The 27,532-nt window shown below is 42.3% G+C and overlaps 1 protein-coding gene across 2 annotated transcripts; it reads right to left on the bottom strand.

Moving 5' to 3' along the window:
* On the bottom strand, positions 1 to 27,532 carry ssh2a (slingshot protein phosphatase 2a). Of its 2 annotated transcripts, XM_055028534.1 has the most exons (15): positions 27,321 to 27,532; positions 24,323 to 24,366; positions 10,072 to 10,184; positions 9,303 to 9,367; positions 8,847 to 8,968; positions 8,565 to 8,630; positions 8,352 to 8,417; positions 7,816 to 8,010; positions 5,329 to 5,422; positions 4,929 to 5,057; positions 4,635 to 4,681; positions 4,189 to 4,335; positions 3,912 to 4,112; positions 2,600 to 3,458; positions 1 to 1,782 (listed from the first exon to the last, which is right to left on the bottom strand). In XM_055028534.1, the coding sequence occupies exons 1-15, from the start codon at positions 27,381 to 27,383 to the stop codon at positions 412 to 414; spliced, it is 3,582 nt and encodes a 1,193-aa protein (XP_054884509.1). In that variant the 5' UTR covers positions 27,384 to 27,532; the 3' UTR covers positions 1 to 411. The 2 variants fall into 2 exon arrangements, with proteins under 2 accessions (XP_054884509.1, XP_054884508.1); XM_055028533.1 differs by lacking the exons at positions 24,323 to 24,366; positions 27,321 to 27,532 and adding an exon at positions 15,599 to 16,109.

Raw genomic sequence — 27,532 nt, 5'->3', positions numbered from 1 at the left:
TCAGCTTTGTCCTGGTTTAATTAAAAATCTGAGTAAAGACAAGTCCAAAACCACAGAGACAAGTCTACTGAGAACAGTGCAAAACAAGCTTTCCCAGCGTAAGAAACAAATAAAAGACACAAAAATCACCAATGTGGTAAAGTGCATGTTATGAAAAAAAGCCGCTCCGGTTGCAGTTTTATAAACTTTGACCTGGCAGCGAGGGTCTCACAAAGATAACAGACTCTCGTTTAAAAAAAACAGACATAAACCAACATAACCGAGTGCAAAGTCTGCACTGCTTCAGTTTTAGTTTGCACATTCATATAATATTACTTTGCTCCAGTTAAATCATCCAGTGGTTTTCATGCATCATCTCTGCCTCATACACCCCACACACACTCTTCATTCACACACACGTGCTCCAGGAGGTCACATGGTGTTGTAGAGCAGAGCGACGGCTCGTCTTCGCTCTGCGGACACTTTGCGGCGTCTAGACGAGTGTCCCTTCCCCTGCTGAGAGGACGGAGACGTGCCGCTGCTGAGTCCGTCTGTCTCCGTCCCCTCGCTGTCTCGAGAGGAGGACGAGTGGGACAGGGGCGAAGGCGAGTCAGCGGGGAACGGATTGAGAGAGAGAACTTTCTGCTTCTTCCAGGTGTCGTCTGAGTGGGACGAGTCCTGGCAGGATGACGGCGATGAGGACGAGGGTGGTGTCAGGTCCAGGTCGCAGAGGTCGTTAGCGGACAGCTCCAGGCAGTCCAGCTTGGCCAGAGATGCCGATCTCTTCATGAGGGACGGTGGCGTGAGGCCCGCCTGCCGCATGCGGGCCTCCAGCTCCATGGTCCTCTGCCAACTGGGCGGTGAGCCGAGACCCTGGCTCTCCGTTTTCTCTTTCCGCCGCTGTCTCGCTGCTTCAGAACCTTTGGGACATTCTGATTTGGTGATCACTGTGTCCGTTAGTCCATCCTGTCCCACTCCGTCCTGCAGGAACGCTTGCAGCTCTCGCAGTGTCCGCTGGATGCGCTCCAACTCCCGGCTGCTCCTGGTCAGTCTGCTCTGCACATCGCAGGCCGGTCCACACTGCCGTCCACAGCCGTCCTGAGGACAGCCATCCGTCTCAGTCTCCTCCACCGTCACTCCATCCAGGTTCAAAGCAGTTGGACGCCGTGTGCTTTGGCCTTGTGGCTGGCCCAGCCTGCTGGACCGGGCTGAGGTATGTAGAGATGATTGTAACTCATCAGTGGAAGTCAGTGATGATGTCAGCATGATGTCAGCAGGAACTCTGTTGATGTGGGAGTCAGGACAGCTGGTGGGCTCCTCTGGTTCTTTGGCCAAGTTCTCTTCCTGAGTGAGTGTGTGCTCCGCTAGATCCCGGGGGTCCAGCAGAGGAGGAAGCTCTGAAGTCAGGGAGCTCGGCGCTGGCCGGCCTGGAGGCGGCTCGGCGCCCGGCGAATGCAGTGGCAAACGCTGGGCGGCTGACTGATTCAGCTCCAGCCTCAGCTTCTGTTCCAGCTGCTCGGTGGCACGCCGAACCGACCCGGCCTGCCGGTCGCTCGGCAACCAGGATGGAGAGGACGGAGGCGAGGAGCTGAGCGGAGGCAGTGGGGGTTCAGGTACCGCCTGGTGGTCCTGCTGGACAGGCTGAGAGCTAAGAGAGGACGAAGGGGCTGATGATGATGACGATGTTGAGGAAGAAGGAGAAAAGGCTGAGTGTGATATGGCTTCAATCTCAATGACAATGTGGCGGACTGATATTCCGTTGTCATGGTGATAGAGACGGGTTTGGTCAGAGCCGTCCTCGGACTGCAGAGACAGAAAGAGACGAAGAGAAGAAAATGTTACACGTCACACTTTTCTCCCAGTTAAATTTATCTTCAGTTCCCCTTTTCTCTGATACTCCCAAATGAAATCTAGTGACAAAACTGAAGTCAGCTCAGTAAACTGTGTGTGACTTAGAAGTCCCACCATTTGGTTCGTCTAAAAACCTCGGTCTTGTTTTGGCAGACGTGAACTCTGGCGCAGTTCAAATGCAAACGAACCGCTGCAGGAAGTGAACTATAGGGCAAGACAGTAATCCAGCACCAGTGGAATGGATAACAAATAAAAAAAGTCAATGTTTCATGACAAAATGTGATGAAGTTCAACTCTTCTAAATACTTTTGAAAGATATGGTAATAAACACCTGATGTGATCCAGCTAAAAATAAATCAGATTTACAACCAACAACACGATTATGACTGTAATTTACTGACAGGTTAGTGCTGACTGTTCCTCTGCTTTCCAGCAGGTGTCGCTGTGCATAAATGCTGCCTCTTGAGGCTCCGACCGCTTCAGGCAGTCAGGATTGCAATTATGAAAAACAGAGCAATAAAAAGTCAACTGGAACAAACATCTGTGCCGAGGCTGCTGGGAAGCAGAGGGAACAGGAACGGGTACGGACTTTTCTCTGCTGCTGAGTCAGCATAAAATCCAAACGTAGAAATATCTCACACACACTAATGTATGATGTGCATGAGATATTTACAGTCACACACACACACCTCTTAATAAAATGGTTGATTCTCATCAACACAATTTGTATAAATAGGAACATTTTGTTTAAAGACAGAACGCTCCCCACCTGACTGCCGTCATCCTCCAGCTCCTCTTCACCTTTGACCTCCGCATCCCCCTCCTGCGTCGGTGCCGACCTCTGCTGTGGCTGCTCCGGTTCCTGAGCCAAACCCACAAACTTCTCCCGGGCACTGAAGAAGTCAATGCTTTCAGAGCTGTGATTGGACGAGCCATCAGAAGGGCTGTGATTGGGCGAACTGTCCGAGGTGCTTATTGTTTGCGTTTCGCTGGGGTTGTTGTTGTCATCGCTCAGAGCGAGAGGTAGAGGGTGGGCGGTGGCGGGGCAGAGCGGGGTCTGTTCGCCGCTGGAGTCTGACGGAGATTCATGGAGTGTGTCAGAGTTGCCGGAACCCCGAATGAGAGCAGAGATTTCCTCTGAACCGCGGGTCTCCGGGAAGTTGAGGGACGGCTGGACCTTTTCTGAATCAGACAGGAGGGTGAGCGGAGCTCGACGGTGGAGCTCAGGGGTCGGAGGCAAGATGTGGAGTGAAGGCGGAGGATGCGGCAGAGCGGCTGGCACGGTAACGGCAACGCTCGCCCAGCTGTCCAGTTTCTCCTCCGGAATGACGGTGGCTGCTCGGGGTCTGGGGAGAGGAAGCTGGGGTCCCTCCTGGAGCAGCGACTCCCCGACGCCGTTGGAGAGCACACGCAGATCGGAGCTGCGGGGTTTGGGGTCGGGTTCGGTTCCGAGGGCCTGCAGGACAGCCACGCCCAGGAAGTGATGCAAGGAGGGGGAGGAGGTGGTGTTGTTGTTGTGAGAGTCGGCACGGAGCAGCATTGGAGATGAAGGCTTGCACATGGAGTCGGGGCGATCTGATAGGTCGCTGTCAGAGTGGGAACGCCACAGCTTGTTGTGCCTCTGTTTGCTTCGGAGGAAAACACAAACCAGAGTTCATCAGTGTTTAAAGTAAAAATATAAAAATAGGATGGATGGATGCAGGAAAGAAACATAAACATGATGACAGGGTTTCTGGAGGCTTCACCAACTCACATTTAAGACTTTTTAAAAAACAATTATGAATGAAATTTAAGACACATATCCCAACAGAAATGAAAAAAAAAAAAAAAAGACAAATTGCACTGCAAAACTCCAAAATCCTAGAAAGTATTTTTGGTCTGCTTCAAGTGCATTTGAAATGATATAAAACTAACTCACACGTAACTTTTCAGCAAGATATATGAGCTGGTTTTGAGTCAACAATTGCATAATATTGATGAAAAAGTTCTTGTTCTATTGGTAGATTATTTCACTCGTGGGGAAAAATGTCTCGATGGATAAAGAAACGACGGAGTGAAGGTTTGGATAGTGTAATGACTACCTGGCCAGCAGGATTCCCTGATACTCCTCCAGCTGCTTCATGAAGGACGGGTTTGGCTTGGTGACGGTTCGTCTCTCCTTGACGTAGTCGAAGGCCGTGTCCAGATCCCAGCCGTACTCCTTCATAGCGTAGGCGATGACCGTGGAGGCAGAGCGGCTCACACCCATCTTACAGTGGACCAGACACTTGGCTCCAGCTTTCCTGTGGTCAGAAGCAGCTTTAGATTTAGAGACCCACTCTACCACACGTTTACGCATCAACCTGTCCGGACTCCTACTTGGCTTTGGTGATGAACTTGTACGTGTCGTTCCAGTATTCCAGCAGATTGGTGGCCTCCTCGTCATAAACTCTGATGTTGTGGTATTCAAACATTCCCGGGAAAAAGTTGTCGATTTCCCTGGTCACATTCAGGATGTAGCGCACGCTGCATTAAAGAGAGACGGAGAGGACGATTGATTTAAACCCAGAAAATAAAAGCACCAAAAGCTCCTGTCGAATGAACCAAGGAACAGAACAATTGAAGCAAAGCTCTCCACAGAGACACACTCAAGAGTTTGGTGCTCTCATAGATTTAATTACTGTCGTGGATTTGCTCATTTGCTCTAGAAAATGTTCTCTCTTCAGTTATTAAAATTGAGTGACAAGAGAGAGTGTGTGTTTTTTTCTCAACTAATTACAGTTGTAGGAAACCTTAATTAGGTTAGAAAGAGACTGGTCTCTTACCCGCTGTTCTGCAGCTCCTCCAGGTTGGAGGCGTTCCACTCAGAGCCCTGCAGAGACATGGAATAGAATCCGTCAGTTTCCAGCAAAACTGTACAGAATAAACAGCTTCCTCGGGTCAGGTTTCAGCAGATAGTAGTTTTTTTTCAACCTAATATCAGGGGATTCATACAGAACTTGATACACTATTTCAACATTTTTCAGACAGTAGGAACCTTGAATAACACATTCCAGGACAGTGTCAGTTTTGTAATCTGAAATAAAGTCCAGTATTCATCAATGTTTCTGAAATCTCACCAGGAAGACGTGATCAAAGATTTCCGTAGGACTGTCCATCTGTCCCAGGATGACGATCATCTCGTTGTCTATGAACTCCTTAAACTCCCTCAGGTTGCACACCATTTGCATCTCCAACTCTGTTCGGATCTGAGAAAAATAAAAATAAACACCATAAAGCTACTGTTAATAAATGATATTTCAGCTAAACTTGGTCTTTAATGCAAGTCATTTTTATTTGAAGACAAAGTAATGCATAAAGAAGATGTGGAGGAAAAATGATCTAGTTTTTCTTTTTTTAGCCCCAAATTATTTGATTCCTACAAATAAAATCTAGTGCAAACATCAGATGAGATTATTAACAAAAGGTGTCATTACTGTAGTCCGGTAATTCTGCAGCTAAAACCTAAAGCTTTCCTACCTCCTTGCTGGTGACGTTCTCCAGGTCTTTCTGCATCATGATTTCTCTCAGGCGCATCTTGATCAGCCTCTCTGTGCGTTCCCTCTCTGTAGGCCTGCACACATCATACAAATCCTCATGTTAAACCAGCAAAGAAAATAAATAAATTCAAAAAAACACAGAAAAGAGATCCACCTTCTGGATCACAACAGTGACCCATTGCCTTCTGCTTGTTCATTCATTTATTTTCACGGCCATAATGAGACCCATTGTCCCGAAAAAGAATCGCCACTTTGTCCAATTCTCAGAAACTGTAGAAGGAACAGACAATCAGGGGAGCGCGACCCGCCGGCAAATCCAAAACAAAGTCGTCTTGTTGAGAATGTCTGCTTCTGTTTCTGTCCGCTCTGCCAGGAGACACGTTTAGCCTCTGGACAACGCGCTGATGATACCAACAAATGGCCGAATTACATCTCTGGAGAGAGAAACGGTTCAGCTCATCTATGTGCGCTCCCTCTTATGTTTTTCTTTTTTCTTTGTCTTAACTTCTTAAGTATGAATTCCTCATTCAACATCCCAAAGGACAGGGTGTGTGCGTGCAAGAATCACAAATATATAAATAGCTTATTAAGAAATAAAGCTAAAGCGACTAACATCCAGTGAAACTTTAACCTCAGAACAAGCCCTGACATGCCTGCAGAGGTTCTAACAGTGTCTGGCTATCAGCTGAGCATGGAAACAGTGTGAGGAACAAAAACAAACCCAGTTAGAGTGTGTCCAGTAAGTGACGATACAAGGAGTGGTTCTACAACAGTGTGTAAATTTTATACTACTTCCTTGAACTGAAGCTAGATAAGAGGCCTCCAGGTAATAACAGTAAAACCTGTGTGTCAAAGACAAAAACAAACCTACCGGGAAACCAGCTGATGTGTCAACAAACACTGGGAGCCCGTAGGGCATTGGCAGCCGCCTCCATACGGAAAAAAAAAAAAAAAAAAAAAAAAAATCAAATATCCGATGGAGACTCATAAAGTGCACGTGTGACATGAACGATAAGATCATTCAAGGGCAAGCAGGACTTTGCCAAGGGCGAAGGGCGTCGAGTGTCTCTGGTCAGGCAGGTGGTAAACACACACTTTTTTAAATGTCAGATTTGAAAGTAACCAGCCAAACTAATTAAGCTCTGCCTGCCACCTGCCTCCATCCGTTCCCCGTCTACTTTCCAGAGGGTCCGTCTGGATTTCATTTTTTCCAAAAGTAAATTGAGCCAGCGAATGGTTCAGCTATTTTCAACACTTGAGGGTCTGTGAGTTGAGAGACACTGCGACTCGGTGACCGGGCGTGTGACTCCAGTAGGTCGGATGGGAAATTCCCTTCTGTTATCAAAGACATGGGCCATCGTTCCTCTAGTGCACTTTACTTTCTAAGGTTTCTTTCTTTAGAAAACTGTTTTATGGTCAGTATCATGCATAATGAAGATCTGAACTTTCTACCTGTCAAAAAACCATAATCTATTGGCCAGCTGCAGAGAAACTCCCCCGTCTTTCCTTGAAGCCTAATCTCGTTCTCCTGAAAAGTGCCTCTGAAATGCATTTACACGTGTCGGAGTCAGAGTTCACACCGCCGCTCTAATGATAGCTCCCACCTTTTCTGTTGTAAAAGCTGCATATTTCATAAGTTCACAAAGGAAACTCCTACATTACAGAATATCCATGAATCTTTCTACGTTTTTTTGTATTACAACTAGAACTTAATGTAATGGGATTACAGCCCCAAACCAGCATGAATCCCTTTTTTCCGAAAAGTATGGAGTCCATTTAAAATTAAAAGCTCACTCAATTAGTGCTGAAATGATTAATTGTGATGAAAGGATTGTTGAAATAATGGTCTATTAATTCAATCAATTAATTGTTAACTGGGGCCAGTTGCTGAAAGAACAACAAAAAAAAAAATAGTACAAACAATATTTACATTTTGTATTTAAGATGTAAATATGTTCAACACAGAACTCATTAAGTAACAGTTTCAGCATCACCTGGTTCATACAATCTCTTATTAAATACTCTTTTCTATCCAATTATTAATCACTTAATCTAAAAGATAATTAGCAGATCAGCCCTACATAGTATTGATTTTAAGTCAAACAGACTTACTAATGTGATCATATTTCACATGTTAATGTTAAAAATAATAGCTAATAAAGTAAGTGAATTTTGTTGTTCTTCAGTACAATAACAATAAGGCATTATGATTCCTATGTGGTTAAATGGAAATTCTGTAAATTTTTTATGCAATTAACTGTCATCAGATTCTCACACCTGAACTGTGGAATCTCTGCTGCTCCTCCAGAGCTACGATGGACCACTTAACTGTTTTTCTGTCAGTTGTAATGTGACAAATTCACAAAACATTTCTGCAAAATGTATTCTATAGTCATTAGGAGAAAAACACTTTTTGTTTTTGTGAATCTATTTCAGATTTCAGAGTCTATGCTTCTGTTTCACTTACAGGTCTGTGAAGAGGATGGGGGAGTTGGCACGGTGCGACTCGACATCCTGCATGGCGTTCCATTCGTTGACACAAAACTGGCTGGAAGAGACTCTGCTCTGGTAGTAGCTGACCCAGGTCAGGAACAGGCTCCCTGGGTAATAGTTGTGGCAGCGAGCCACCTCGCAAGCTTTGTGCAGCGACTGCAGGGCGGACCTGACGGCAACAAAAAGAGGAAGATTTCTCCATGAGCCTCGAGACGGTGTACAAATGTTTAATGTTTCGACACTAGAAGAATGATCAAAGCTTTGTCCGGAGACATGGCTGTATTGTGCTGAGCCGGGGTTCAATGAGAGGATGTTGAAGTAAGAAGGAAGAGCAGAGGGATAACAACATGAGGAAATGAGGAGTCTGCACTGGCATGTGTATGAGAGAGGAGCGGAAAACTGAGAAACAGCAAGACCAAAAAGAAGAAGGAAGATAAGAAAAAAAACGAAGGAGGTCAAAGTCAAAAAGGGCAGCACAGTGTGTTCTAAAGACATCAAGTATTTACTCACCACATGGCTTGGACAGACACCGGCTTGAAGACATGAACCCTGTTCACCGTTGACACACTAAAGCCTCTGCAGAGACACAGAATTAACAGATTATAAGACAAGACCCCATGTAAGCAGAAGAGCTTCAAGTAAGACCTGCAAGTTAAAACACAGTCCTTAGCAGTCAGTGGGGGGAGGAGAGCAGCGACAGGAAGCATGGCGCAGGAGACTTACCCGTCTCCGTCCAGGTGAATCAGAGTGTCGCTCCACAGAGGTAAAACCAGCCCCACCGTGCAGCAGCTGCAGGGAGACAGGAATAAACACATCAATGGTTAGTCTGATGGGCAGCAGCATATTTATGACTAAAAACTGTTGTTTTTACAGGAGGAAAGCCCAATGTAAAGAAACACAGAGAGATGGAAAACAGAGCTGCACCCTCAAAACGAGCCAAAGTCTCTGTTGAGCTGTCGTCCTAACACTAAAACCATAGTAGCATATTGTTGCCATGGTACCGACCTATCCGAGGAGATGAAGTCTACGCCAAGCACGATGCTCTCATCTGTATCCTGCCTGCCGTTGGTGGAGACCACCACCATGTAGCGGGTCACCTGAGGGTAGGCACTCTCCAGACGCACTGCCTGCGAGGACAGATGGAAAACAGTAACCAAGACATGAGAAACAATTTGTTTCTGTTTTGATTTCATACATAACATGGGCTTAGAGGCACATTTTAAACTTCACTATCAGGTTTGTACCATCTTTTAATCCCCCACTATGGTGTAAAGGAGAAGTAAATGTACTATTCAAGCATTGTCTTCTCTTACATTTGGTTTACACCCAAGCCAGGTTTCAGTTCTTTATGGCAGCCAACAAAGAAGTGAAACCCGGCACTGACGTAAGCTGTGACTGATCATACTGTCAGCTTGCCGCAGTGTTTGGTTTTGAGATGGTTTGATGTGGCGTGTTACTGACCAATCGGATGGTGTCCTCAGGCCGCAGCACAGTAAACATGGTCTGAAGATGTTTCTGGAGGTCGCCTAGATGATGAAAAAAAGAACATTTTAGACAATTAGCTTTGGTTTCAGTTTATTTTGGATGCTAATCCAAGGATTAGAAAACAAAGAGAAACATAAAACCCATGAAAATGTGTCAGTTCCTCTGAGCAAGGAATTCATAAAATAGTCTCCTTAGTCTCTTTCTAGGCAGAAACAAATTAAATACTTAAACACAATATTCAAATAAAATTATAAAAGATTTCTAAAAAAGTATTTTGTTTTGTAGCTTTTAGCAAATATTAACATATTTGGAAATTATTAAAATTAATTTAATTAAAATTTGCAAACCTAAAGCAAGAAGAATTTTCTCTAACTTAACTTCAGACAGTGAGAAAAAAATTTATGAGGGGTACAAAAATATCTAATTAAAAGACCAAGTTTGTAAAACACTGTTAAAAGTTAAAACCAAACATTGGACAACGCTTCATAACAAGACTGTGCAGCTTGAATATCAAGCACTTACAAGGACTTCATACAGAAACAAGAACTTTCAAACCTTGAAAACATCTAATTGAAATTCAAGTATTTTCAAAGATTTCAAGCACATTTATGAACCCTGCCACATACTAGAAAAAATATTTGGATGTAGACGTTTTCAAATGAGTTCAGTTATCTAAAGAAACTGCAGCTGTGTTTCATGTGTGTTTATGTGTTGGAGATGTGTGTGTGTGTGCACAAGTTTGTACCCGTATGCTTGTTCCTGCGCTGGCTGATACGAGGTGCAGAGTTGGACGTCGGGCTTTTCCCCCTGGGGAGGAAGAGGGCTGCACCTTTCACTGTGAGGAAACTCTCACTGATGCTGGAACAGAACAGAACAGAACAAAGAAAAAAATGAGACGTGGACATGAAGCTGAAACGCCAATCAATCAAATCACCTTATAAATCTGAGGTGGAACTTAAGTAACCATTAAAGATCACCACGTTTTTAATTCTTAGCACATACTGTCCCTAGCTTCACAAAAAAACAAACGTGAGCTGGGGACCTGTAATAGGGCCGGTTTTGTCACGGGTCACAATGCACCATTCAGCCCGGTAGGCCGTGCCTCCCAAAACCCCAGCATCGTCCCGCCGATGCTGGCAAAAACAAGACCCGAGCCCCAACGTGAACTCAGAACACAATGTTCCCTGCTCCTCCACACAGCTGGATTACACTGACAGAGTCTAACGGCGCTAACAGCTGCCAGTAGGGAGGGACGGGAGAAAGACTGGGAGGAGAGCAGGGGTCCAGGAGGGAAGACGGCGCGAGAGAGAGCCCTCCTCCACAAGATAAGAGCGGGCTTGAATGAAACCGGGTTTGGTTCATCTCTAATCTTATTAAGTGTGACTGAGGTCACTTCGCTGAGAAGGACACATCATAAAGTGAGGTCAGAGTTTTACTCTAAACCTAAAAAGCATATTGGGAATGCATGAGTCACCCCATCACACCTATAAAACAGGCCTTTTTGTGCTCATGGTATATGGGCCATTGGGATTTCCACTGGGCTAAATTAAAGGTATTTCCCATGATGCATTAAACATTTCAGAGAAAGTGATGAATGGAACCGTTTTTACTATACAGATTTTTTTGGAGTTTCAAACAGATTGCATAACAACAAGGTGCCGTTCTGATTCTGTGCTCAAGTATCTGCTCCAACAGATACTCGAGCAGCAGTTTAGCTGCTAACCAGCAAAACTGTCATCTTTTCTGCAAAAACTTGATGATTTTGGACTAAATGTAACGTTAATTTCTTGTTTCATAATTGTAACTGTGTTATGTTTTTATGATGTAACTGTCTTGTTACTTAAATGTGCAACACAAATTAACTTGACTAGAAACAGACTTCCTTTCCAGTTATTTGCTGTATATTCTAGTGACTCAACCAGCAGTGACGACATTTTCAACACGTCAAATGTAATTAAGAGTTTACCCGGCAGCACTATCTCCATACTACTTGCTACTGTAGCAAGAGCACAAGCTGATTCATGGAGCAGACAGACCGGTTCCACTTGGAATAAAAAAATAAAAAATAAAATGTTGGTTTTATGGCCTCCGGCTGTAGGAACTAATGAGACCACACATGCGTAAAGCGCAGTTCAGGAAGTGACATCGGTTGTAGGTGATGACATCAAGTAAAGATATTTGGCGTGCTTCTTGTGACGTGTTTAGGAGGATTTATGCGACAGTAAAACCACAGTGATGAATAAAACATTTAGCCTTTGGCTACGGTGATGCACTTAATGAACCACATTCAAACCTTCAGGTTTATGTCACTTTACTCCTGCCCCCCAAATAAAAAATAAGAATGGTGATGTAGTCAAGAATGGTGATGTAGTCAATTCAACTTCCTGACATCCACTTTATTTGTCTTCCATCCAGGAAACGTTCCTGAGTTTGGTGATAATCTAGAGACAACAGACACATGGGAAAAAAACCACAGCTTTGTGCTGAGCTCATTTCCCATAACCCACCCACCCTTGACCCAGCTGTTTCCTCTCTCTCTTCTCTCTCACATATTTTCCTTTACTTCCTGCAAGATTGTCCCACTTTTTATCTTCCGTCCTTTTCCTGCCCCTACTGTATTATCTCCTGCTCCTGACTAATGTACTGTACTTGGGGTCGGCTACGTATAAACTGGGCTACGGGGGAATGTCATTTGTAATGCAACACTCCTGCTCTCCCTGAAAATCTCCCATGGAGGCACATACAGACGTTTTTACACCTGCAGAAAGAAACAGGGAAAGCGAAACGTAACCTGGATGCTCGGAGAAGTGATGGCTGTGACAGACTCTCGAATGCAGGGTTAAAAATAGGGCAGTCCTTTAAAAGACCCAGCTATTGATAGACTGTATTCATCAGAGCAGTTGCCTTACTGTACAGAAAAGCCTCTCTGTGACACAGCAGCAGATGAGGCGCGTCGATGCACTTCAGCACTGAGATTGTTTTCATGCTGCAGACTGAGAGGAGCATGAATTTGACTGTGTGGACACATGGAGATGGGACAAAAGATAAAGAACAATAACCGTTTGATAAATGTGGATTACTAACATAACTTCTGTAAATGGTGCCCAATTCCACTTTCATACACATGGGACTGAGTTATGTGCCCACAACCCAAACGAAGGATATAAGTTTGATCATTTAAAACTTGCAGTTTCAAGGCTCAAGGAAAAAAACACACAAAAAAAGTTAAAGCTACAAAGCCCCCCTCCATTTGTTGTTGCTCTCAGCTGGTCAGCTGCCTGAAAGAAATGTAATACATATTTATTAGACTTGCAAAACTATCAGCTGGTCTGTTTGGAAATATGTCATGATCAACTGTCATGAATTGTTTGTTGAAGCAATCAGTAACTAATTTAGCAATCGATTCATCATTAATTTAAGCATACAGACTCAATAAATGGACATAAAAAAAACATACTCAGCAGAACTAAAAAAGACTACATAACAAATCAGCATGTTGGAGCCTTTTAAGAATTAGGCTCCAACATGGTCGCATTTAAGAAAAAATAAACTGTAAACATATTTTACACAAAAGTCCACAAGTTGCATATGTCTAGTGTCAACTGGTCTTTATTTAAAAAAAGAACTGAAATATTTATTTGCCTCTTTCTACGTATTTCAACACTGTAAACAAAGCCTTAAGTGGATAAATGTAAAATCTGGTTAAATGTAAAATCTGCAGAATGTGCTTTTTGTAAAAATCTGATCAATTAATAGAATAATCATTTACTAAAATTATCATTAGTTTTTGCCCTACAGTATTTTTCATCCCAATGTGAGAATATCCCAAGGTTTTCTGCTCAGTCAAAAGGGGAGATGTGAAGAGGGCAACAAGTTCATTGTAAATGCTCTCCACATATGCAGTGGATAAAGCTGCAGGGGGCTTTGCCGGGTCGAGGATAAAGAAAGAAGACCCAGTCAGTCCAGAATGGGTGGGTCATGCATTTGGCTTTTAACCAACCCCGGCTCTGGACCAAAGTGAGGCGGCAGGCTTGTTAGGGCAACAGCCAGACACAATCCTCACTATGTAAGGACCACACCGCAAAGTGGGCAGATAACTGGGTGACCCCCCCCTCCTGCTTCTGCCCATATTAGTCACTGTGGAGAGGAGAGAGCGGGATATATATAGGGCCCAGCTATGGCCTTATGAGTTTGAACCCGAGGCAAATACAACCCATAGCGAAGACAAGAGGTGCCTGCATAATGGAGATGTAACATGCACAAGGACAGGAAGATAAATAAAATAAAATTGTATGTACTGTCAAAGTAACTAAAAAAGGAGGACTGAAAAAATACAAACAAACTAGTTAAACATCAACAGGAGATAGAGAAAAGTGGGTACAGGAGAGGACTGTGGTGATAAAGAGAGAGTTGTCAAACCAGGTCAAACTAAAAATAGCTTCCATCAACTGTTAATTTGCAACACAAACATTGATTTCTGCTCAACACGGTGAAGAAAGTCAGAAAATCTAAAAGGTCCACAGTCCCTAAAGCCTGTGATGTGCCACATGTGCTGCAGGAAATGACAAAGAGGAGCAAGCAGTGGTACCTTTAACCAGTGACTGAAATTCCTCAGAATATTTACTGAACTTCCTCATTGGAGCTTTTCTGTTTACCTTGGAAGCTGCGCACAATAACACTACCCCACTGGTGAAGCGGAAGAAAGGTTTCATGGGTATTTCTAAAATTGCCAGGATAATAGTGACACACCGGATGCAAAGGAATCACAGGTAACACTTAACTCCAGCGGCAGACCCTGGGATTGTAATTACCAATGAAGGTGCTACTTGAACATTATTCCGCCTAATAACTCAGGTTTTCAACTTCAACAGTTTCCTAAGTTGAACATGCAACCTGAGGGCTTTTATTCATGTAGGTTAAACAAGAAATATAGAACAGGTGAGAACTGCAGCAGGTGGACAGTGTAGACTCTACTAGAAACATCCAACAGCATCACAAAAGTGTCTCTAATTTCTAAACAAAAACATGTAGTATCTTCAGTGCAACGTAAAGTATTTCTGACATAAAAACAAAACGGCATATTTGGACCAAACACACGTTAAATTCTCATGTCTGCTGTTGCTTTGCAAACATGTGACTGCCAGTACATGGTGTGTCTTGCACCAGCGTCTTCCCATAAACCGTCCTTAAGCAAACTTGCATTCAGAGAAAAAAAAAAAGCTTCCCTAAAAGCCGGTTGCAGCCCCAATAAACGCTAAATGTCCAATTTTCTTAACCACCACACCACAACGTCAGGAGCTAAACAGCTGAAAAACAATGCAACCGTGACACATGATTGCATTGCATCGATTCCATGAAAGTAACAGCAAAAGGCTACTGAAAGCCCCATAGCAGTGTGGCAATAAAAAATTGCCACACTAATATTTTTTTATTGATTTCTATTGATTCATTTGTAGTTCTCCAACGTTGCAAGGCTTATCAGAGCCAGCAATGCATGAGTGTTTGGAAATGTTAGAACATGCTAGCCTTTGATCTGTGTACAAATCAACTCAATCATTTCTTACATATCTTCAACAAAAACAAACACTGACCTCTGCAGACACAGCAGGATTGGAGATAAGCCTACAGCTGCTCCACACAGAGCCAGAGTAGTTTCAAAAGTCTGTGACTTTAGTCTATCAGGACTCCACTGAATGACATGCTCTCCAGATGATTTTAGTCTCCACATTATCAAACAATGAGTCACAAGTTGAGCAAGACTGGGCATTAATCTCCGTTTAACAACTATTGCAAGTTTCAAGATCAAACGATATCCTCCACCCAAAGCCAAACAAAGAAATGTGGGGCAGAAAATGCCCCTGATAATCTCTTGATGTGGCAATCAGATGATGACTGCTTATAAAAAGTACAGAATTAGTCATGAAACATCCATGTATTAAGTATGTTTGAATTCCTTCAACAGGTTGGATGATTCATTGGCCCAATATGTCTTTGTTAGGTCAAAAGGAAGCTCAAGGATGAGTAAAGGCTACTACATAATCAGGAAATAGACTGCTCTCATATTGCAAAACTGTTATATGTCACAGCTCACTGTGTCAAAATCAATAAAGAAAAAAAAAGTCAACCTTTATTTTAAAACTATCCAAATCTAAATTGATTTAAATCTAAGTAGATAGAACATTGAACAATTAATTGTTCAGTTTAATACATTTAACTTGACCACTTTCCAACTCTACGGGATGATATATAGTCTTGCCTCTGATTGAACTTACAACTGGTTGATTTGATTCTTGGACACCACGGCGTCGTCGTTAAAGGAGGGCACCATCTTCGCCCCGCAGCAGGAGCAGAAGCTGACCGCCGACGAGCTCTGAGAGCCGGACATCGTTCCGAGGGTCATGTCGGCGGCTGGAGGGTGGAGGGACGGGTGAAGGAGAGGAGGAGAGGCGGCAGGTGCTCTCGGTCTTAGGAAAAGCTTCTGCTCCTCTTTCACAGTCATGTGCTCCCACGACCCAAGAGTACAAGCGAGTGGAGTTTTCTTGTGAAAGTGATGAAATCTTCCCCGAAATAAGTCGTAAACTCTGTTGCAATAAATTAAACAAGGAGACTATATGTTGCGCTGTGTCTCCTTGTCGCCGAACGTTGAGTCTGGTTGTCCATCATTTCCCCCCCAAAAAAGTTCAATATTAGCCTGACTTCTGAGGCGTTTTGTCGACATACTTCATTTCTGTTACATCAGAAACTCCGGCACTGTGTACAGTACTGAGACATATGACTTGCTTGAGTCTACTCTCAGCGGAGAAGTCAGAGAGGAGGGGAAAGGAGGCGGAGCGTCGCACATGTGCTTTTGGGAAAAACGAGGAAACGAGGGAGGAAGCCCCGCCCACACCCGGTAGGAACTCAGCATGGGCATCTGATAAAGCAAAACAACTTTTCACAAAACAAGCTAGAGATTTATTATGCAGTCTCGTTCCTCCTCTTTGATTCACGGTGTTCTTATCAGGAATACTTTGTTTGGAGAAAAGCTGGGTAATTTTAGTTTACCACATGTCACAATGTTGCTGATCTATAGTTCATTAAAGTGCCAAAAGACTGGAGTGGTGTGGGTTCAGGACTTTGACCATTCTAACACAAACGTATTTTATTTCCAACCATTTTATTGTAGGTCTGAATTTATTGCAATCTCTTGTAGGCTCTAACAGTTTTTGTTTATCATTTTTGTTTCGTTAACCCCTGATACTGGCTCCAATACAGCGTCTTTCATTAACCTTAAGCATAAATAAACAACAGTTTTGGAATGCAAAATTCTAAAACAGGTTGACACTAATCCTAACAAGTTTTTATTATGCGATTTGGCTTTCAGCAGTGAACTAGGTGCTTTAGGTTTTCAGCAAGTCTTTATATTACATTAATAAATTTGGAAAGTACTCATTCAGAAATCCTAAAATTACAGATGTTAGCAACTTTACAAAAAAGCTAAATTGTAATAAATCTTCAAACAAGTAATAAATTTTTCCCCTAATGAATCCAGTAAGTTTTGAGACTACAGAAAATGTTTTTTTAATGACAGCAGGGACAGAATTGGCTTCTCAAAAACTTTGCCAAAAGCTTGTGTTTAGGAATATTAGAGTAAATAGGATAGTTACAACTGCACAATTAAAAAAAAAAAAACATCCTCACTTTAGCAAGATTGTGCTTCAAACAAAAGGTAAAAGAAAAAAAATAATAAGGGGTATGTTAGCAATCGAGTAAGTATCATTCCTTTACGTGATGATGTTACCAACAGTCACTCAGCTGATCGAGTGCCGACGTAACAGAGGCAATCAATTTGGGGTGTAATTATAATTATGATAATGCAATAAAGTGAATTAAATTCACATGGGTTGTTGAGGTTACAGTCAGACTTCAATTCTCCCTCCACCCATTTCTCATAACACACAAACCTTGTGGTTTGATTACATAAGGAAAGAGAACAAATGAGAAACAGACTCAACTTGTTGAGCCACAGCAGCAATGAGCATGTGCAATCCTGGATGAAGAGGAGAAGAACTGGGATTGGAGAAAGTCTTGGACCGATAAACCCCTACATCATAATTGTCTCACATATAAAACTGAGATACTCCATGAGAAGTAATGTTTGGTCTCCTTTTATGGCAAATTCAACATTTTATTTTCCACAGGCGTGCCAGCGTGTGTGGGTTTATGTAAGCCGACAGCAATCTGAAAACACAGTAAACCCCCTGCCTTCATTATTTTCACACCAATGTGTGCCAAGTGTCCTAAACTATAAACTAAAACCATCTGCAGCAGATGACTTGTTGACTAGCTGGTGGAGCTGGACTTCAGAACACTGAGGGAGAAGCTCAAGTTTGAAAATAATCCATCGGAGAAGTTATCCATCAGAAGTCTGATCCAATGAAACGAATCACTGTTAGGAATGCTAACAATTTTCTGATCTACAGAAAAAGAAAAAAAAGACTTTGGCTCAGGAGTTGGTGCTTGTGTTAAAGTTTTCTGTGAGGTCTGGGTCAACAAACTATTGTGTTTTTGCCTTCTTATTTTAACACAAGCTTCAAATTTTACTCTGCGACTTTTACAGTGTCATTGACGTTTTGTTTTCTACATGACGTACAACTACAAATGGAAATCACACTTAGATATGATGATACATTGTTGATTCAGTTAATAGCACAAAGCAATTTTGTCATGACCAGGAAGTTATTTTATGACACCAAAATGATAAATGACAGAATCCATCATTATAAAATGCTACTATAAAGTTAAAGGGCAGGATTATTCACTGACTTTATTACTTCCATTGACATCAGACAAAAACCAACTAACAATAGTGCTATAATCATTAAAAATGTTTCCATGATGCACTACCATACATATTTTAGAAAAATTTTAAATCAACTTGTAACAATGTGCTGGTGTGCTTACGCCACAGATAAAATGAATGCAGCTCCACCTCCTGCACTTTGCTTCCTATCAGAAAATGCTGTCACATATTGGGTCTGAGACCAACTACAAGCAGCAGGCTGAACACACAAACAGACATTAAGTGTTCTTGTCATGCGGTCTTGTTTAGTGTCATCAAATTTACCAGCACAGTGGAAACTTATTTTTCTGAGGACTGGTAACATGAGAGCGTGCTATGGTGTTTAGCCGAGCCTCAGGCCAGTTGCACAACCGCCTTTCGCAGCGTGTTTTCCTTTTGTCACTTCCAGGGAACGGGCAGAGGCATTCAGGTCAACTTGCCTGTGTATGCGTGTGTGTGTGGAATCTCCAGCATTCTGCTGCTTGATAAGTCTGTGATTGATGCCAGATGTTTAGCACAACCACCCGAGCTGAAGATAAGCTACTGTTGGCACCGTGTTATACTATAAACACACTCCCCTTTAATTCAAAAAGATTCAGAATCTAAACGACAAAAGGTTTTTAAAGTGCTGTGATAAAAAATGAGCTGAAACAGCAATTATGATTTCAAATGCTCATAAAATGAGTCCAGGAGATGAAAAACAAACCACACAATGGCTTAGGCTGCAACACATTTAGTTTAAATATTCACCAGCTCCTTATCCACTTGTGATGTGGACTCTTAAACTTGGAGAACCAACAAGCTCTCAAGGCGGCCCGATGAAAAACTCCAACTGGTGAGTTTTTTCCAACTCACCAGTTGGAAAAAAAAAAAAAACACAAAACAAAAGGAAGGTCAATAAATGACAGTTACTTTTGCAGATGCACCTGAAATTGTGTCTGTATGGGCAGGGCCTTGCTCAGACACCATTCATCCACTAACTACACACTTAACCAATTAAGCTAGCATGCATAGGAGGAAGGTAAAGTTGGCTTCTGTAGTTTAATCAAAGCGAACCTATGTGGGACTTTATCTCAAGTGTAAATGCATTTATCTGTGAAGGCTTCAGAAGTCTGATGGGGAGCATTAGGGACATATGGGAGAAAGTTGTGGCTGTGGTTAATTCGGTAGGGACAGTGAAGCTGGACAAAGTTGGAAGAAAACCTGATAGGGGGCAACTCCAGGCCTTGAGGGCAGGTGTCCTGCAACTTTTAGATGCATCTCCTCTTCATAACTCACCTGAGTCAAATAATGGAGTCATTAGCAGGACTCTGGAAAACTTGACTGCAGTTAGGAGATGATTCAGCTATTTCATTGACATGTGTTGCACCAGGGAGACATCTAAGAGTTGCAGGACACCAGCCCCCGAAGACCAGGAATGCCCACCACTAAACATACAGTCATAGGTAATTTAATTCAACAGAGACTAACAAGATTTGAAACTGATGTTAGGAAACAGCATTCAATCTGACACAGATTAGCCTATGTTTCAAAGAAATATGATGTGCAAATTTTTCAGTCTTTAAATATACAAAACCACAGCCTTATGGTTATTATTTATACAAATTACAGCAAAGTTTATGGCTAAGGGGGGGATTCAAGGGGTATGAATACTTTTGCAAGGTGCTGGACTCATTCCAGTTAGATCGACATGTTGTGCAAATGCAATCCAGGCTAGTCCAACCACATCCGCTTAATGCAAAACTACTAGTGTGGACAATAATGGCAGGAGGGCTCCGTGTCAAACAGCAGGTGCACTAAAGGAAGACAGAAAGCTGCAAATGACAGAGGAAAACCTTTAAACCCAAACAGGCATGTCCACACAGGAGCAGCCAGTGTTTAAGAAGCTTTCCTCTGTCAGAGTGTTGGTTAGTGCTACTTGCTCTTGTTCCTCTTTAAACTCTTGGCTCGACTAACCTGCTCTGCTTGTGCACACCTGGCATTGGAGCTGCTGGACGACTCCCATAACATGGATACAGAACAATACAAAGACTTGTTAGGCAAGTACCTATGACTAAGTCCTGTCACAATGAATCAGGTTTGCTTGCTGTAGTTAAAATAAGAGCCTCTTGATGCTTCAGGCTAAATAACAAACCCTGATTATTGCTGTGGGCAAACTGAACTAATCAAACAATATGATGACGTGAAATGCTGCGCAGTATGGACACAACAAACACCCAAGGTGAAGGAAGGCTAATACACAAGATGTATTTTTGGCTTACATTTCACCTTAGGAACTGTTTCCTAAGGTGATAGGTGATAATATCTAAACAAGTTAGATATTATTGATGCAATTCAACACACCACACATTGCTGCAGTACATGGCAACTGCAGTATTTAAAAGATTTTTTTAGGCAAGTGAACCTGACAAATGAGCCAATAAATGATTTCTGTGTAAATCTTAGAAAACACGTTAACTACTTCACTTAGCCTTAAAAAAATCTAATGTGGCTTATTTTATTGTTGCAATGCTAAAGGGTCATAAATATGCATACACACAAAAATGAAAAGGTCAGTTTCAGGAAATCCCAGCATTCAAATACTGTGACAGTCTGACGTGCTTTGGGCACATTCCTGCAGCACTTTAACCTGAGAAAGGTGAGGATTCAGAAAAACTCGATTCATTAGCTGCTTCCACTGTTCATTTAAATGTTTACTCAGCAAAAAGAAAATGGTTGCAGTACTTTGAATAAAAAACACCTTTTGGCCAACTCTGTCCTTGAGAGTTGCAGCCTTGAGGCAGCAGCAGTATATGTCTCTACGTGTGTGTGAGTGTGTGCATGAGAGACTCGTTATTGCACTGCAGCAACACTATGCTTCAATAGTGTGGTGCAGAGGGGGGAGAGACAGCTGTTTGAGTGTGTCTGTGTGCAAAAGAGACATTGACACAAAAACGGGTAGTGCAAGAGTCACTCAGTAGCTGCATGGGTAAGACAGAGAGAGAAAAAGAGACAAAAAAACAACAACTCTGCACTGCAGGGGGAAGGTCCCCCTTGGTCTCAGCAGGCCCTACTGGCATGCACCATTGATGTGAGGTGGGGCCTGTGCAGCTAATTGGACCCAAGATCTTATGTAATACACATCAGAGGTCACAAAGCAAGACCTCTGGCTGCACCCTGCTCTTCGCTAAAGTGAATCTGAAATGTGGAGCCGGGTAACTGAGCCAAATTGTAAAATACTTTACAGAGTGAAGTGGGGGTCTTGTGTGTTTGTGTGCGTGTGTGTGTGTGAGAGTGCTTGAATACACTCGCCAAAGGTATGAGTTCAATAACCAACCAATAATTGAGACCACATGGGGTTCTAATGTCTATCAGGGCATGTTAAAGAAAGGAGTTATGTCAGCAATAATACCACATTGAGTTCTACAGTATATGTACTACAGACAATACACTTCTTTAGCAACTGTGTCAATTTGTATCAATTCTGATGCTTAGAAGAATATTGCTGGCAAATAAAATCTAAAAATTGAATTTTTTTTTTACGGATTTAAAACTATATTAATCAAAATAAATGTGTGTCTTTGTGAAAATGCATCGAGTGGTATGAAAACAATTCTCACTGTGTTTTTTTTCCCCCCAATATTTATACAAGAATTAAGAGAACATAAAAATGATTATTACGATTTCAGGAATAGAAAAACAATATATAGCATACACACTAATATACATTCAGTGTACATTCAGTAACACCTTTTTCCTGCTTTGTTTGGTATAGAGCAAAGGTAGACTAAGGTGATAAACTACATTATGAACTTTACCTCCACCATGATTGCCTGAGTTTTTCCCAACAGAATGTTAACTTACCACTTCTTCTGAGTCAGAAAAACAGTGTACCAATCTCTTTTTTTAAGCCAGCTGATCTGCAGAGTACAGCACCGGGAGGAGGGGCTTTATATGTAACGCTTCATACAGCAGGAGAAAACTCCAGTTATGTGAACAGTTCTTCTCCTACATCTCTGCATTGTATCGGGAGTAAATTCTCAATGCTGCTTAATCTAATTCCTTTGTCAGTCAGATGCATGCGTGCAGAATGAACACTTCCCAGCTCTGACAGTTAGTGTACATTAACTCTGAGGTATGTCAGAGCATGTGACTGAAAGCTCTCCTTCCAGCATGCAAGAAAAAGGGAGTCTCAGCAGGCTCCTTACTAATGCATTTCACACATGTTCTTTACTGTAAACAGTTCTAACCTGAGAGGGATAAAAAAGCAAAAAATAATAATCAAAACATATCTGTTTATGTCTAAGTTAAACTCATAGCACTAAATTTTGCAGAGTCTGGAATCACAGCAGTCCTGAAATACATTTTTCTGCAGCTTGCTGGATTTTTGAAGAGAGCTGCTATGATTTGTTTCGATCAGTTTGTCGTTTACAAACTGCAGGATGGACAGAAACTTTGTCCCCAAACCAGTGTTTAAACCTGAAGGCCTTCACAATCAAGATGTTAAACTGAGTTCAGCATTTAGTTTTACTGTCTTACAATATGTTATATTCAACAGTACCTAGAGTGATAACTACAGTAAAAATAAATGAGTTAGTACCTAGGAAAGCATGAGATGGTGAAAAGATAAATCTAGATTATGAAGACCGCACTTCAGCTGTTAGCTCAGTCTACAAAAGCCCCTTACAAAGTCCAGGATAGGCTGCAACGCCTTTCATGTTCCACTCCCTTTTTAATGACTGTTGCTAGAATCTCCCAAATTACCGACTCCAGGGCGATCAGCCACCGTAATAAACCAGTGTATTTTAGAAAAATATCACATTTGCACAAAAACTACTAAAAGGATGTTGAGCAAATAAAGAGAAAACTGTTTTTTCAAAGTAATGTCCAAACAGATCTGAAGAGGGCCGTGATCCTGCACCATCAGAGCCACCCAGGGCAACAAAACAAAAGAACAACAGTGTTGACATCCTAGTCTTTCATGACTATCTAGCTGCACACGTCAAAAAGCAAATCAACTCTGCCATAACTGTCAGGTTGCATTATGCAAATCAATCACAGGCTATGACGTTGGCAGGCCAACCAAATATTTATGAAAGATGCATACAAAGGCACCATTTGTTTTTACGAAACTTTTGCAAATTTTGTTCTATATATAGACAAAATAAACACATTGAGTTCAGATTATGAAAACCAAAACACAGTTGGTTGGTTTTCCCTAAAATTAAACCAAGTAAACCTGATCAGAAAGAAAAACATAACTAATATGCGATTTGTATAACACTAGTGACCTCTTCACTGCTGCACCTGTTGGTGGGTTAGAGATCCAGTAAACATTTTATTCTCAAAACAAATGTGTTAGAAGCAGGAAAATCAGACACAGTAAGAAGAATTGGGATGGTTCGATAACTGGTTCAGAACATCTCGAAAGCTACAGCATTATGGGAAGTTTCTGATCTGACCACTGATCAGTGTCTCCTGAAAGTAAGACATTGACAAGCAGCCAGGTCAAGGGTAAGTAATGCACAAGGGGAGTGAGGACTGGCCGGTGTTGTTCAATCCAACAGACAGGAGAAACTACCACTGGTGTAGGATACAGTCTGCATAGCTTCACACCGGTCAGGGTGGAAGCAGATTTCTGTGATGGCGTCTCTGAGGAGGACGATGTGCTTTGACAAAATGGAGAAATCACCCAGGCATGGTTTGAGTAATACAAGTTTGAAGTCGTGAATTGGCCTCCAATGTTCACCGATCTCAACCAAACCCAGCTGGAATAAAGGGTTGGACAGATGGCGGTCCCAACTTGAATTAAAGGATCTCCTACACATTCAGGAGCCTAAAGGATTCCACAGCAAAGAGGGCATAATGTTTTCTCCAATCAAAGTCTGAGACTCTGTCACAACTGTTAGGTTGTATTATGCAACGAGTGCAACATTGTGGTCTTGAATAACTAAAATAAAACTTGGTCTATAAGTGAAAAACAAATTTACAATTAAATAATAATGATGGTAATAATGTACTGAAACCCTTAAAAAGAAAATGGAAAAAAAATAAAATAAAGAAAAAACAGATTAATGCTGATGTGCAGTCTCCCTCTAGCGGTGTCAGCATGCACTTGCAGCTTTTTAACAGGATGTTCCGCCAGGAACCGGACCATTTCCACCCAATGACCTGATCAAACAGGGAATGTTCTCACCTCCTGGGTTGGGAGCGGCGGTCATCCTCTGCACTCCCCGACTCCTGCAGAGGAACAGGTATACAGATATATTTATGCAGGGCTTAAATATGCCATGTTAGGTTATCAGAAGCAGTTTTTCTGAACAAACAAACAGAATCATCATGAATAAAAATATTTAGGTGACATGTTCCCATCAAATGCTCTTTCAAGATTCAATTACTCTTGAATAAACAAGAGTCAGAGTGGGTGGGAGCAAGAGTGGAGTGTCAGCATGGAGCTTTCCATCAGATAAAACAGAGCCAGGCTGGTATTTTAAGTCACGTTTACAAGCTGAGCATCCCTGCACCCTCACACCATGCGCTGCCTCCTTCTCCAAAATGCAATCAACCCTCCCCCCACCACTGCAACCAGCACAGCTTTAATCCCATCCTGCTTCAGTAATCCCTCCCAAAAAAAAAAAAAAAAAAAAGGACAACTTTCTCTTTATCAATTTACCAACTCCGACCAAGCCAAAGCAGACATAATAGAGACATCTTTATCTGTGAAAAACCCGTCTCAATCACAAGACGGGGAGGAAAACAAAGTAAAGACGATAATAATGGAGATAAGAAGATGGAGGAAGCTGGATGCAGCTGTGGGTTGGGACAGGAAGAGCTGAAGCTTCAATTTTATCCGTTCTTGTGTGTGCTGCTGCAGATGTGAGCTGGCCTGGAAGAGGCAGCAACCTGAACGGTGATCCCTGCATCAGCAAACTGAGCTCCAAACAGAATACATAGCAGGAAGTGGAGCAGATGCATCCTGTTCAAACACACCTGAGGAAATGCCTTCTCAGCAGACTATAGGCATGTATAACACCGCTATAGGCTAATAACACTCACACATGACACTGGAATGGCTCTATGTACCTGCAATATAGATTTAAGACTATATGCCATAGAAGCTAGGTGTGAGCTGATCTCCACATGCATGAGTAGGTCATAAAGCCAAAGAGAAGATGGAATCAGGATACTGCTTGGCTGATTGTGCCTGTTTAACTAAAGTACAGTTTTCTCCTCTATCAGTAAATATAATAATGTTGGCTCGATTCATAGCCAACTGCTTCCAGATGAAGAAACAGAGCAATCAACTAAGAATTTGGTTGATTGGTCATTTTGGTTAGATCAGGGGCTCATAATCTGTCATCTCAGAAAAGCTGTCTGGTTTAAACAGGGATCAGGCCAGAATAAATGGAAACAGGGTATGAAATAGAGTTTTGGGTTCATGTAAAATCTAAATAAAGATTCAAACATTGTATGCCTTTTTAGCTACATTTTTAATTAAATCTGCTGAAGAGATTAATCAGTCAGTCCTGAAGTGCTTTCCAGACCCTCAGAAGGATGAGGCTGACGGCGTCGGCCTCGTCTTTCCCTTGCAGCAGCAGACACCTCACAAGAGCGCTCACATGGCTGCTCCCAAACAGAAACGGGTCTCATGACAAGCAGCTGGTGCCCTCCATATACAATCACTTCACTGCCTCAGTGTCTCACTTTTGAACTCTGTATTCTCTGTTAAGCTTGACCCAATGCCACTAAGAGCAGCTTTTGCTGAAATACTCATATTACACCTGACCCTTTAGCTTAACGTGTTAGCGTTCTTGGCCCATGCCTGCTATTTTCCAGACATAAACAGGAAGCTGAGAACATTTGGGATAAACAAGAATCTTCACACCACTTTCTTCTACTCTGTCACTGAGAATGTAATAACATTTCCTTCATCTGCTGTTTCAACTCCATTAGTCTGCAAAACAGGAATTGCCTTGTCAACACAAAATTTGTCCAAAATATTGAATGTCCTGTTCCAGCTCAAGAACTGCACTATAGCATATTTTAATATGTTTTCATTCATTTATTTATTCATTCATTTTGAAAGGTTTAGTTTTAGCAATACAATTTCTGGCATCTTATCAACTCTGCATGACATGCATTTGTTTGTCTTAGGGTGTTGTTTTTCTCTAGTGTCTGCATTGTTACTCTGAAGCTGAATACCATTTTATCTCTTAACCTTTAACCCTATGCTTCTAAGGAATAGTGCATTCCAATTAGTTTTGTAAAGAGGGGGGGGGGGGGGTATTGCTGCAGGGTATGTGCTTCTCTTCTTATTATGTTGTGTGTGCATTCGGTTAAACGGATCGGTGGGACCACCATTGTAATTAGTTCGACTGCAGTCATGAAGCATCTAGTGTTTGTTTTCTCCATCACCAAAATAAATAAATCTTTATATAAACTTACAGTAAAGGCCCTTCAGATTTGCGCTGCCCCTTCAGCATTTTGCAGTTTGTTACAATCTTGAAAAGTTTTTTTTTTTTTTTTTTTTTTTTTTTATCTCTGGCAGCCACACCAGCACATTTCTACTAGATCTGCCAGGAGGCTGGAGAGCCTGCTGAGTGTGTCAGAGCGGATAACGGGACGGCCTCACAGCCTCCAACAGAGACTGACAAGACTGGACCAGTAACCCGCTCTCCGGGGCAACGACCCTCCTCTCTGATGCTCCACTGACCCACAACCTTTCAGTGGCTGCATTTTACCAGTAAAGTCAATACGATGAAACACAAAGGAAGCTAATATGGCTCAAATAAAATATACAGCATATTCTTTGACAGCGTAAGAGCAACTTGAGCAGCTAACGAAGAGTTTAAAACCAGTGTAATTAAGACAGTCTCCTCTGACACCACCCCATCTAGTGGAGGAAGTGAATCAGCCACATAATGCTAACGATGAATAGCTAAGTTTTTTTTTTAAGAATTACTTTTTAATATACCTATAAACCCAAGGCTCCCTTCTGTGCTAAAGCTGAACAACTTAAAGTTTAAACTCCTAGAGCTGCGGAACGACTGCCACTGTTTCCTTTAACGTTACTGTAAAAATACCGGCAGCTATAAAAGTTAGCCTCCCATGTACATGACCGACAAACTGGGAGAAGCGGGACTAACTGCTGGGACTAACTGACACGAATGTCAATCCAGATGACAAGTACTTACAGAAACACACGGACTGGAGGTGGTGCTCGGTGTCGGTGACCGCTGGACGGTGACCAGCGCCATCCCTGCTGCTGCTGCTGCTGATCCCGGTCACCTCAGAGACCGGAAACCCGGGACACAAGACATTATTTCAGGGAGGAACTACAGTAAAATACGAGCCCCTGATGTTATTTCTCTGGAGGTTGCTTAGCTGCCTTTTCGAGTAAAGTACA

This window comes from Poeciliopsis prolifica, unplaced genomic scaffold, assembly GCF_027474105.1.
Source record: "Poeciliopsis prolifica strain line A6 unplaced genomic scaffold, Auburn_PproV2 SCAFFOLD004, whole genome shotgun sequence".
In the NCBI taxonomy this organism is placed as follows: Eukaryota; Metazoa; Chordata; class Actinopteri; order Cyprinodontiformes; family Poeciliidae; genus Poeciliopsis; species Poeciliopsis prolifica.
Note: the sequence above shows the minus strand (reverse complement) of the source record. Positions and strands in the feature narration are given on the sequence as shown.

Excerpts from the sequence above, each read along its gene's own strand:
- ssh2a (XM_055028533.1), bottom strand. The coding sequence starts at position 15,825 with ATGACTGTGAAAGAGGAGCAGAAGCTTTTCCTAAGACCGAGAGCACCT. Across the intron at positions 9,368-10,071 it reads GCGCAGGAACAAGCATACGG|GCGACCTCCAGAAACATCTT; the intron begins GTACAAACTTGT and ends TTCATCATCTAG. Across the intron at positions 3,459-3,911 it reads CAGGGAATCCTGCTGGCCAG|CAAACAGAGGCACAACAAGC; the intron begins GTAGTCATTACA and ends TTTCCTCCGAAG.